Source organism: Zootoca vivipara, chromosome Z2, assembly GCF_965207765.1.
Source record: "Zootoca vivipara chromosome Z2, rZooViv2.hap1.1, whole genome shotgun sequence".
In the NCBI taxonomy this organism is placed as follows: domain Eukaryota; kingdom Metazoa; phylum Chordata; class Lepidosauria; order Squamata; family Lacertidae; genus Zootoca; species Zootoca vivipara.
This window is the reverse complement of record NC_142585.1, coordinates 6,471,948-6,483,961: the sequence shown is the minus strand read 5'-3', so window position 1 is coordinate 6,483,961 and position 12,014 is coordinate 6,471,948. Positions and strand designations below refer to the sequence as shown.

At 46.6% G+C, this 12,014-nt stretch overlaps 1 protein-coding gene across 1 annotated transcript; it reads left to right on the top strand.

The window, feature by feature from the left end:
- The first annotated feature begins 9,314 nt into the window (after positions 1 to 9,314).
- On the top strand, positions 9,315 to 11,540 carry SOX3 (SRY-box transcription factor 3). Its single transcript, XM_035125760.3, has one exon. The coding sequence runs from the start codon at positions 9,315 to 9,317 to the stop codon at positions 10,311 to 10,313; it is 999 nt and encodes a 332-aa protein (XP_034981651.1). The 3' UTR covers positions 10,314 to 11,540.
- Positions 11,541 to 12,014: the final 474 nt, after the last annotated feature.

Genomic DNA, 12,014 nt, shown 5'->3' with positions numbered 1-12,014 from the left:
AGAGGGGAATATGTCATGAATGAAGAGAGTTCACTTACAACCCACTGGGAAGTTAGAGCTGTACAATTAGCAATTTCTGATTTCAATATTAATAATAATAATAATAATATTGGTGAGTCTTTATTTCTAGGAAATATTGTGGGTTGTTCAATGCAGAAACAAAACAGAAAACATGGGGGGGGGGGTTGAGCTTTCCCACAAAAGGGTTCTTATAAATTGTGGGTAGATAATGTTTTGGAAGGGGGAGTGTTTAGAAGTGGGGAAAGCTGCATGCCTCTCCTTGCTTTATTTTGATCTGGAGAGAAAACAGTAATTTATCATTATGGCAACAATGAAAAGTAAGCGAACCATTTGGAAGGAAAGCAATGTCATAGGAATGGGAGAAGCAATCACTCGAAATCACTTTGAGCTTTGAACGCATAGGCACACAAATTGTGTAACAAAAATGGACAGCACAGAAACAAAAGTTGAGTTCCAGTTACACACAAGGATAATGGCATTGCATTGCATGGTACTTCAGATATAAAAATAATAATTAAAAAAAAAACAGGTGACAAGTTTCTTTTATGTACAATTCCTAACCAAAGGTAATTTCTTTATCCAGAAATGTTCAGTGGCATTTATTTTTTATACTAGGCTGTACCTGTAGGTCAGGCATGTCAAACTTGCGGCCCTCCAGATGTTTTGGCCTACAACTCCCATGATCCCTAGCTAGCAGGACCAGTGGTTGGGGAAGATGGGAATTGTAGTCCAAAACATCTGGAGGGCCGCAAGTTTGACATGCCTGCTGTAGGTGAACTCAACCATGGCATGACATTTGAACAAAAGTTCCCTCTGCTTCAGTTTAGCATGTTTTTCATTGCCACTCAGTAGCCAAATTAGTTACACCAACAGATAATTGGCCAGTGGGGGTGGGGGGAGAGCATTAGGGTTGCCAGATTTCTAAATGGCCCTTGTAGCTATGCCTTTAGCAGCAGTTTAATGGCAAGTGGTAAAAGGCATTGCCGTGCTGTACAAAGTTTTGACACATTGATTTCTGCAGATCAAACCAGGGCAAGCCTGTCAGGTTTTCTTTTCAATCAGTTGGCATTCTAAGGAATGGAGTCTTAATTAGCACTGCCCTTTCTGGCCTGAATTTTTTTCTTCTATTTAATATTTATTTATAAAATAACTGGACATCTGAGGGAGAAACTTAACGAAGGCAGGGACATGTTAACTCAACATTTAGTGTAACTCTGTGTGAGTTGTGGTTCTTCGGGGCTATGAAGCATTGCTAGATGACAAATAAAAACTTTGTGGGTGGAGTGATATGGGCAATGTTTTCTTTGTGCAAACTGGAGGGTGCTTTGCTAATAAATAATAAAATTTAATTATTTTTCTGTACACTGTAGAGGGATTTGTTCACACAAACACTTGGGTATATACGTACTGTATGTATACTGTTTAGTCAATTTTTTTATAAAAAAACCTCTAAATAAATATAAAGACTTCCAGATCAGCTTACATGCAATCAGTTCAAATAAGACTGTCTCTTGTTTGTCACAGACTTACAATCTTAAAAAAAAAAAACACAAAAGGGAAAAGTAACAGGGACGGAAAAGGAAAAAAAGCAAACTGAGGTATAGAAAAAGCTCAGGGGGTAGAGGAGCCTGTTGAAACTAGTCTTTAAACTGAAAGTATGAAGCTGGAGATTCAAACAATCATAGAACTGCAGAGTCATCTAGCCCAACTCCTGCAATGCAGGAATCTCAGCTAAAGCATCATGACAGTTGGCAAACCGGCCTCTGCTTATAAAGTCATCCACTGCTGAACAGCTTTTGCTGTCAGAAAGTTCTTCCTGATGTTTAGTCAGAATCTCCTATTTTGTACTATGGATCCAGTCTTTCATATATCCTTAAGATATTTGAAAATGGCTATCATATCTCCTCTCAGTGTCCTCTTTGAAAGTGAAACATACCCAGCTCCTTCAACCATTCCTCATAAGGCTTGGTTTCCAGACCCTTGATCTTATTAGTTGCTCTCTTCTGCATATATTCCAGCTTGTCAATATCCTTCTTAAATTGTGGTGCTCAGAATTGGACACAGTACTCCAGGTGTGGTCTGGCTAAGTCAGAACAGAGTGGTACTATTGCTTCCCTTGATCTGGACACTGGACTTTTACTAATGTAGCCTAGAATAGCACTAGCTTTTTTCTGCTGTTGCATCATTCAGTTGACTCATGTTAAGTCTGTAGTCTACTCTATAAAGTCCCATCGATCCATTTCACATGGCAAGCCAAGTGTCCCCATCTTATATTTGTGCAGCTGGTACTTCCTGCCTAAGTATAGGACCTTACATTTGTCCATATCGAAATTCATTTTCGCCAAATTCTCCAATCTGTTAAGGTCATCTTGAATCCTAATTCTATTTTACTCAGATTAGCTGCCACTCCTAGTTTGGTGTCATCTGCAAATTTAATAAACTTCCCCTCAATTCCTTCATCCAAGTTATTTATAAAGATGTTAAACAATGCTGGGCCCAGGACATCACCTTGCAGCACCCCACTTGTCACTTTTTCCCAGGATGATGAGAAACCATTAGTGAGCACTATTTGGGTACGGTCAGCCAGCCAGCTACAAATCCACCAAACAGGCAGCAGATACCTAGGCTAATTTGCACCCTTAGCAAGGAGCTATATTGGCACACCCCACCCCTTCACTTCATCTTCAGTCCTGGCAACTGCTCCATAGGAGCAAGACCTACTGGGAAGTGTTGCTGAGACCACAAGGCGGATATTGTATGTTTGTTTCCTTGAATAGCTAACTTCACTGATAATGGAGGTCTGGTTCCTTTATTGCTGACCTGCATCTGACTCCAGACCCGACAGGCAGGCTTCTAGACACCCCAAAGCAGAGTGAAAGGTGCCATTTTTGTTGCCATCCCCCTCCTGGCCTGTACCCTTGGAAGGGGTCAACCTGACCAACACCTAAATACTGGGGGGGGCAGGTAAGCCCCACATAGAAAGCCCATCAACGTGGGGGGGATGACTCTTTCAAATACGGTATTTACCAGTAATTGTGGGGGGGGGGAGGCCCCTAGGCCCCTAGGAGTTGGCTGCTATGCCTAGGAGTAGGACAATTCAAGAAAGAAGAATGATGCATATGCTATGGTAACATATCAATAGAATCATAGAATTGTAGTCGGGAGGTATCACTGCCTTATGTGGGAACAATTCTCATGTTGCAGGGGGTTGGACTAGATGCCCCACTGGGGGTCCCTCCCAACTCTACAAGCTTATGATTTTAACAAGTTCCCCAGTTTAACTATGTGCTGGTACATGAAGCATTTTGTTTTACCCATCCTGAATATCCCAACATTCAGCTTCTTTGGAAGTCCACCAGGTCTAGTGACATGAAAGAGGCAGGATAAACTTTTCTGTATTTAAGAGAAGCAGGGATCGATGAAACATTCACGGCTGCATCTTCAGTTGAATAATAGCAGGGGTATGGGGTGTGGCTTGTTCTGTAGTAAATATGTGTGGCCTTACACGGGAGTAAGTTCCTCTGTGTTCGGTGAAGCTCATCTCTGAGTGGCAACCAAGGAGAGAAGGAGAGGCTGCGAGAAGGTGTTTCCGATTTACCTGTTATCAGTTCCTAGCTGCGAGAAGAAGAATCCTTAAAAGTTACAGAAGTCCAGTTCAAAATGAGTGAACTCTCTGGATGAGAGCTCACAGAATGTCGGCTGAAATTAGGAAATTAGAGAGAGAGAATAAATTTTCAGAAAGCATGTCAAATGTTTTGGGTTGATGTGAAAAGGGTGTTTAAAACAATGTGTTGTTGTTGGTGCTGCTGTTAAACTATTATGAGGATGATATCATAGCAGTTACCAGAACGGGTTACAACATAAAATACAATATTAAAACCTGTAGAACAATTTACTATCAGAATACAGCGCAAAAAGGAGCAACTAAACTTTGCAAAAAGTCATGAAAGAATCACCTTAATCATATCTATTTAGAAGCATTTTTAAAAAAATGAAAACTGGAAACTTGCTGAGAACTAGAGGGGCTCCTCTCCTCAAGAGCTTAATCGTTTCTTGCCCTCCCCGCTTCAGCCACACACACACCCCAAAAAATATTACACCAACTAATTTGAAAGTATTAATTGGTAGACACCTTCGGGGTGTTTGAAAGCATGGATAAGTTCTCTGTGGGATTTAAATCAGGATCAATATAAGGTTGCCGTTTCATGAGCATTGATTTGGGAATAAACCCCACCGGTGTGAACCCAGTGGGGGATTTACTTCCAAATTAGTATGAAGAGCATAGGTCTGTCTCCCTACTTCCATTCAGCTGAGGTGGCTGTTGCTATATTATTATGCTTAATAATATCACTTGGAATGTAAACAGGGACGTGTGAATCCTGCCCAATCCATACGAAAGAAAGAAAGAAAGAAAGAAAGAAAGAAAGAAAGAAAGAAAGAAAATCACTCTCAGGCTGTTTAAGTAAACAAGAAAATAAAGTTTACTCACATTAAAAGTCTTGCCAGGATTCAATGATGAAATTCAAGCAGGCAATAATCCTTAAAAGTTACAGAAGTCCAGTTCAAAATGAGTGAACTCTCTGGATGAGAGCTCTGGATGAGAGGGGCCAGAAAGGTGCGCAACCACTTGTGTGTGTAGCCAAGGGTGGGCAGGGAGGGGCAGCTGCCCCCCATCAATCAATACAAATCAATAAAAATACATAGCTTACTGAGGTTCTGTTCATCCTCCCAACAAAAGGGCTCCCACCACAACAAAAATCCTGGCTGCGCCCATGGCACCACTTTGGAGAAATGTACTTAAATGCAATAAAATAATTTGAAGGAAGAGAATAATAATGGTGGTTCTTTATTCAGATCAGAGAATTTTGTGCTTCAGAATCCGAAAGTTGCCTACTAATTTCAGTTGGGATCTTTTAACTTGTTTTTTTTTAAAAAAAAACATTGTCAGGATGCAAGGAGAGTCAGCTTTCCTAGGCTGATGACTAGCAGTAAAATAGACTGCACATGATAAAATCACCTCTCCTGGTATGGGGGTGCACGGATCCTTTGCTTCCCTTATTTTATTTTATTGGAACATACAGTAGTAGCCTACTGGTGCATTGAGCTCAGTACCGTAGGCTAAGAAGATCAAACCTATCCATTCTGAAGGAAATCAGCCCTGAGTGCTCACTGGAAGGACAGATCCTGAAGCTGGGCTCCAATACTTTGGCCAGCTCATGAGAAAAGAAGACTCCCTGGAAAAGACCCTGATGTTGGGAAAGATTGAGGGCAAAAGGAGAAGGGGATGACAGAGGACGAGATGGTTGGACAGTGTTCTCGAAGCTACCAACATGAGTTTGACCAAACTGCGGGAGGCAGTGGAAGATAGGAGTGCCTGGCGTGCTCTGGTCCATGGGGTCACGAAGAGTCGCGACACAACTAAACAAATGACTAAACAACAACAACCATCGGCCATGGCTAACTGTGGCTTTCCAGAATGTTAGGCAGGAGTCCCTCACCCAGCCCTCCCTGGAGCTGTCGGGGATCGATCTTGCGACCATCTGTATGCAATGCAGATGCTCCGCCACTGAACTACGGCTTTTCCCATTGCTTTCCCCATTCACTTTCCTCGGCCATCTGTAATGCCAGAGTTGTGAATGGTTTGGGAAATGTGAGGGTTTGCGGTGGGGTGGGGGTGGGGGACGCGGAGTGTGAAATCAGAGATGGGGAGGGAGGCTCCCCCCTCTGTAGCTTTCCGATTCCTGGGAGGCGCTCTTTCCCCAAACAACCTTCGTATTCTAGAGCCTGTTCTGTCCGTGGCCATGTGGCCGCTTGGCTAGGAGAACAGACTCCCGAGGGCTGGGCCTCCACCATGTACAGAGTGCCTTTCCTAACTGCAAGGCCATTTTTTTGTTTGTTGGGTGGGTTGTAAACTGCTTTGGGGAGGGTTTACAATCAAGCGGTATATAAATTTTATGAACTAAATAAATTATATAGACATGGGCATAGCCAGGCTTTTATTGGGGGTGGGGGGCAGAACATCAGATTTGTGTTGATTTGTATTGATTTTGATTGATTGAGGGGGGCAGCTTCCCCCGTCCCGTCCCGTCCCCCGCTAGGCCCATGGATATAGATCATGGAAATATATATTCAATAAAATGTAAATGTAAAATATGTCAGATGTTTCTATAAACTTCCAGTAAAATTATTAATAGTCAATAACTGTGGCGAGGAAGAGGAGATCCCCACACTGGAGGAAGAGAACCAGCACTTCTCAGAACGTAAGCAGTTGCAACAATGTTTGCTTACCTCTATCCACCTCCTTCATTTTTCCTTTTGTGTCATGTCTGTCAGCTCGTGCGCCTATGAGCAGAGTTTCTCCTATAGTTAGTGTATGTCCAGTGCTTAATAAACGTAAAGTGGCTTATAAATGATTATATCATTATATCTTCCTTTGGGTGAAGCCTTCCTCTTGACTCCATCTCTATGGGCTTGGGTCCGGCGAGGTGAACCTGGTGGACTTATGCTTGTTTATGAATTTCTTCATTTAGCAGTATTTCTTATTATTAGCATACGTAACCAAGCATTAATTAATTACACAAACGTTGGAAGATAGGTGTCTCTAAAGTGTCTAGGACTGTCTTCAGAAAAGCTCAACCTCGACTTTAAGAAAGGCTTCAGGAAACCGCAGGATTTCTGATGCAACAGCCGGAAGCATTCCGAAATTAACTCACATTTGTTAACCAAGTCTGCCTTTTCAATCCGCATGGGAGCAAGTTTATTTGCTGTCCATACTGGAGAACTATTCCTTTGACCCAACTCTTCCCATTCACAGGCGTGTACCTTGTGTTTGCTAATCTCCTGTCCTGTGTCAATTCTAACTACTGTACCCATTTCCCCACTTGCCTCCATGTGAGTAGCAGGTCTTACATAGTGCTTACCCACCCAGAAGTGCCCGGGAAAACCCCCGAATGAAAATCCATATCCCACTAAATCGAGTGACAGCTTTGCAACAAATGCAGGCCCGCTCAGAATAATATTACTATTTTTTAAAAAAATAATAATATCAGTAATAATAAAGGAGGCTTTTCCAGGGCAGCTTTACTCTCCCTTCCTCTCCCCTTCCACCCATTTTTTGTTGACGTTTCGAGATTGGGGGAAGAGAGGAAGCCGCTTTTTTGCCGTAAAACTCTCTGCTTTCTTAACTGGGTAAGGGACATTCAGTCCTGGAGCTCACTACTGCTGAGCAGTTTCAGTTGATCGGAATAGGGCTACTTGTCTGGCTCTCGCGAAACCTGCCACACTAGGAGAAAATGGGGGGGGCGGGACTTGCGTTGGCAACTTGCACAACGGAACGATTTGCTCAGCCAAGAAGATCATCCATCCAAGTTGGGGGGGGGGCGGAGAGAAGCGAAGTGCCTTTAAGGCTGCGTTCAGCCTGAAATGGAGTGGGCCTCGCAGGTGTGTGCGCGAGGGGGGGGGAGAGAAAGAGAAGAGGGGAGGTCCCCTTGATTGACAGTCCCAGCGAACTGGCCCTTCCACCCGCCCCCACAAAAGTTTCTTTTCTCCGTCAGCCAGCGCTGCTGGGTGGTTGCCATGAAAACGGATTCTCCCTCCCCCACACTCCCCCGCCCCAAAAAGAGAAATTGAGAGTGTGTGCGCGCGGGGGGGGGGACAGGCCGGGCGCCCCTCCCCCAAGCAACCGAGTGGAAAAACTGAATTGGGGAGATACATTCAGAAAGCGGTATAAGGTGGGGCAGATATGGGCAGCAGTAAACTCTGGTTTGTTTTGCCCCGCCCCACCAATATCCCTCTGTTACTTTCCAGGAGGGAGGGAGAGAGGGAGAGAGGGAGAGAGGGAGAGAGGGAGGGAGGGAGGGAGGGAGGGAGGGAGAGAGAGAGAGAGAGAGAGAGAGAGAGAGAGAGAGAGAGAGAGAGAGAGAGAGAGAGAGAGAGAGAGAGAGAGAGAGAGAGAGAGAGACCGTGGTCTCATTGCTGCTTGTTTATCCCCAAGGGGGAAAGGGAGGCGGACCTTTTTCTCATGAGATTTGGGAAACTCAGGAACTGTTCTGTCCCCACCCCCATCACACATACATGCTCTTCTTTCTCCCCCACCCCAAATGCTTTATTGCTCCCGCGTCCCAGGAGGAGGCTAATTCAGCCTTCTTCATTCCAAGAAACCCACTCTCCAATATTCCCTCCTTCACTTTTCCAAAGTTTGTTCTCTGTACCATCATAAAGCACACAGGGCATCCGTCTCTGCCAGTTTGTCCTGCGTTTCTCCCCAAGGTTGCCAACTTTCCCCCCTGGCAGGGTTCGTGTGCGGCTCCCTCTAATTCAGTTGCATTTTCTTCTCTCTTTTTTTTCTTTTCTTTTTGGAAACTCGGAATGGAAAATGGTTTTTCCTTCTTCGTTCCTACCATCCTTCCTCTCCACTGAAAAATGGAAGAGGGAGAGGGAAAAACAAACTCGCAAGCTCAAATTGGCTGCAAGGTTACTTGAGCTCGTAAGCAAGACTCTGCTTATTAAACTCGAGTCCTTACTCCGAAGTTAAATGTTGCTCCCCTGTCCATGAGGGTGTTTTAGAGATACCTACACAGGAAAAAAGTACTTGGTGTCTGCAGTGTGTGTGCACAGGATCCGAACTGCAGAACACACCCACAACCCCCCCCCCTGGTTTTCTTCTCAAATTGTGTGAGCGCGTGGGACTGGAACGGGGTGGGAAGGGAAAATAGCGCTTGGGTATATCTTTTAAAAAAAACTTTATAAGTTACCCACTCAAATAATATTCCCGATGGAGGAAGAAAAGTATTGGCATTGGTGTCCCATAGCTATAAATGCCCACAGTGGGGGGCGGGATGAGGCGGGAGTGGGGCATAGAGGAAAAATGAACCCTCTAAAAGTTGCAACTTTGGACGGGGTGCGCGGGTGAGTGGGAAGAAGGGAGGGGAGCAGCTTGGGAACCTGGTCAATTCCCCGGGAGTCAGGGGCCTGTCGAGGTCTGCGCTCTGATTGGCCGACGGCTTCTCATTTATAGGCCGTCAATCAAATGGCCCGCAGAGAAAGGCTACAGCGGATAGGGCCGGAGAGCTTGGCGAGCTGGCAGCAGTTGGAGAAGAGAGCCGTCCGAAGAAATAGCAGATCCTAAGAGGGGCTCGTTCCGCTGCCGGAGAAGTTAGTAGCCAGGGTCTCCGAGACTCTTTTTGAACTTAAAAGTCTTTTCCCCTGCCCTCCTCCTCTTTCTTCTTGTAAGTCTAATATATTTCTTTTCCCACCCGGCAGCAAAGCTGGCGCATCTCCTGCCTGCCCCAGCCATGTACAGCATACTAGAGAATGAGTTGAAGGCACCCCAGCCTAACCCCGGAGTAGGCTCGGCCGGGAACGGCGCTCCGGGAAGCAACTGCAAGGGTGGCGGAGGCGGCGGAGGCGGAGGAGGGGGAACCGGAGCCACGGACCAGGACCGGGTCAAGCGGCCGATGAACGCGTTCATGGTGTGGTCGCGGGGCCAGCGGCGCAAGATGGCTCAGGAAAACCCCAAGATGCACAACTCTGAGATCTCCAAGCGCCTGGGCGCGGACTGGAAGCTGCTGAGCGACGCGGAGAAGCGCCCCTTCATCGACGAGGCCAAGCGCCTCCGCGCCGTCCACATGAAGGAATACCCGGATTATAAATACCGGCCACGTCGGAAGACCAAGACGCTGCTCAAGAAGGACAAGTACTCTCTGCCGGGCAACCTGCTGGCCCCGGGAAGCGCCGGCGGAGGCGGCGTCAGCAGCCCCGTCGGGGTCGGGCAGCGCCTGGACTCCTACGCGCACATGAACGGCTGGCCCAACGGCGCCTACGCCTCGCTGATGCCCGAGCAACTGGGCTACAGCCAGCACCCGGCTATGGGCAACGCGCAGCTTCAGCCCATGCACCGCTACGACGTGAGCGGCCTCCAGTACAGCCCCATCATGTCCAGCGCTCAACCCTACATGAGCGCGGCAGCCTCCACTTACACCATGTCTCCCGTTGCTGCTGCTGCTGCTGCGGCTGCCGCTTACGGCCAGCAGCCGTCGGGGCACTCGATGAGCTTGGGGACGATGGGTTCCGTAGTGAAATCTGAGCCCAGCTCGCCGCCGCCGGCCATCACCTCGCACTCCCAGCGGGCCTGCCTGGGAGATTTGAGGGATATGATCAGCATGTACCTTCCGCCCGGGGGCGACGCGGCCGACCCGTCGACAATGCAGGGCACCCGGTTACACGGCGTCCACCAGCACTACCCGAGCGCCGGGACTGCTGTCAACGGCACCGTGCCACTAACTCACATCTAGCCGTGTTCCCTCGGATCGCCCTCTAACACCGCTTCCTCAAAACGCTGGCACCGAACGTCTCGCCTACGGTTTGGTAGCGGGAGAGATGGTTTGAGGGCAGAGGGGGTGTCGCTGGCTCTCCATCTTAACCAGCGAGTCTTTTGGGCGCTTCTTCCCAAGGCACATCCTATGCGGACGTCTCCCCAGGCATCTTAACTCTCGTTGTAGGTGGCCTCTCCCACTCTAAATTCCCACACTATTGAAGTTTATGGTTTTGGTGTGGGAGAGGCGCGGGAGAACTCCAAAGGAAGGTAAAGCGAACTTTCCCCAACTAAACAACTCAAAAGAACTTTAGATGTGTGAATAAAACACACAAGGGGAGTTGCACGTCTGCATAGAGCACAATTTTATGCTCACCTTGGAAGAAGCCTCTGCGAAATATCAAACATACTTCCTTATAGATATACAAGTTTTTTTTGGGGGGGGGTCTTTAAAAAAGTTTTTTGCGGGGTGGGTGGGTTGGGAGAGCAACGTGGCCAACTGGCCTCGGTCTTAAATGTTTACATTTTGTCTTTTACTGTTCGGGGGCGAGTTGTTTGTTTCTTTGCTCCCTTCCTCTTGCCTGGAGTCCTTTAAATCTGTCTGGAGTCTTTTAATTTTTAAGATATTTAAATATATGTAACCCCGGCCCCACCTTCCCGCTTATATCTATATATCTATCTATATATATACGCACACACACATACATACAAATTGCTATGTGGGTCCCCGGGTAGATTTCAGAACATCAGTTTTACTCGCACGTTAAGCAAGTTTGTCTGTCCTTTTTTAGGCTCAAGTTAAGTTTGAGTAAACTTGCTTCGCGTGGGCGGGGGTTGCGGGCGGGTGGAAATACCCTGCTTTGATGGGAGCCTTTGGATAACCCGATTGTGATTTTAATCTTTTGAGGGAAAATAAAAATAATTCGCTGATAACGGGAGAGGAGGGGATGTTTTCTGGTTGTCTCCGTGGCGCTTGTAAATTTCTGTAAATTCCCCTTCCCTTTTCTGTTTTGTGGATTTAATCGTGGGATAGTTTGGCGAACAGAACATATCAACCCTACGAAACAGGTCATTTAGATTTTTAAAATATTTTGTTTTGTTGTGTTCTCTGGTTTCTTTGAAGAGAACACGTCTCTCGCCCCCTCTCCCATCCCTCTCCTTCCTCCCCTCAAAGAAAGAACTTTAAGAGAGATCAATAAATTTTATAACAGGCGCTTTGGATGTGTGTTTGCTATTTCTTGTTTAAAGCGGCGAAAAAGTTTCTGAAGCTGTCAATTGTGCCTTGTTCGCGCTGGTACTACTCTGGAGTAAGTGTCTTTAAAGGGTTGCGGCTGGGATAGGGTTTGGGTGACAACCTACGTTGATCAGGCGCTCCCGTACCCCGGAGCAATGTCTGAAGGGTGGAAATCCGAAGTATATTTAATGCGGGGCTAAGTCACCCCGGGATAATTTTTGCTTCATTAAAATTGTGTTTAGGATAGAGGGCTGCAAGTTTTGCTTGGGGATTTCATTCGACCCTATCCGTGAGATTTGAGCACCGCTCGGCTCAAAAGGATTTACTCCCAAGTAAGCGTGCAGTGGACAGCAGCCTTAACCAAGAAAACAGTTATTGCTCTTTATGCTAACAACGTTGGGGTGAGGGGGGGATTAGGGGACTTTCTGTAGGGCTGCTGCAAAGTTA

Bases quoted from the DNA above. Each gene is read 5' to 3' on its own strand.
- SOX3 (XM_035125760.3), top strand. From the start codon at position 9,315: ATGTACAGCATACTAGAGAATGAGTTGAAGGCACCCCAGCCTAACCCC.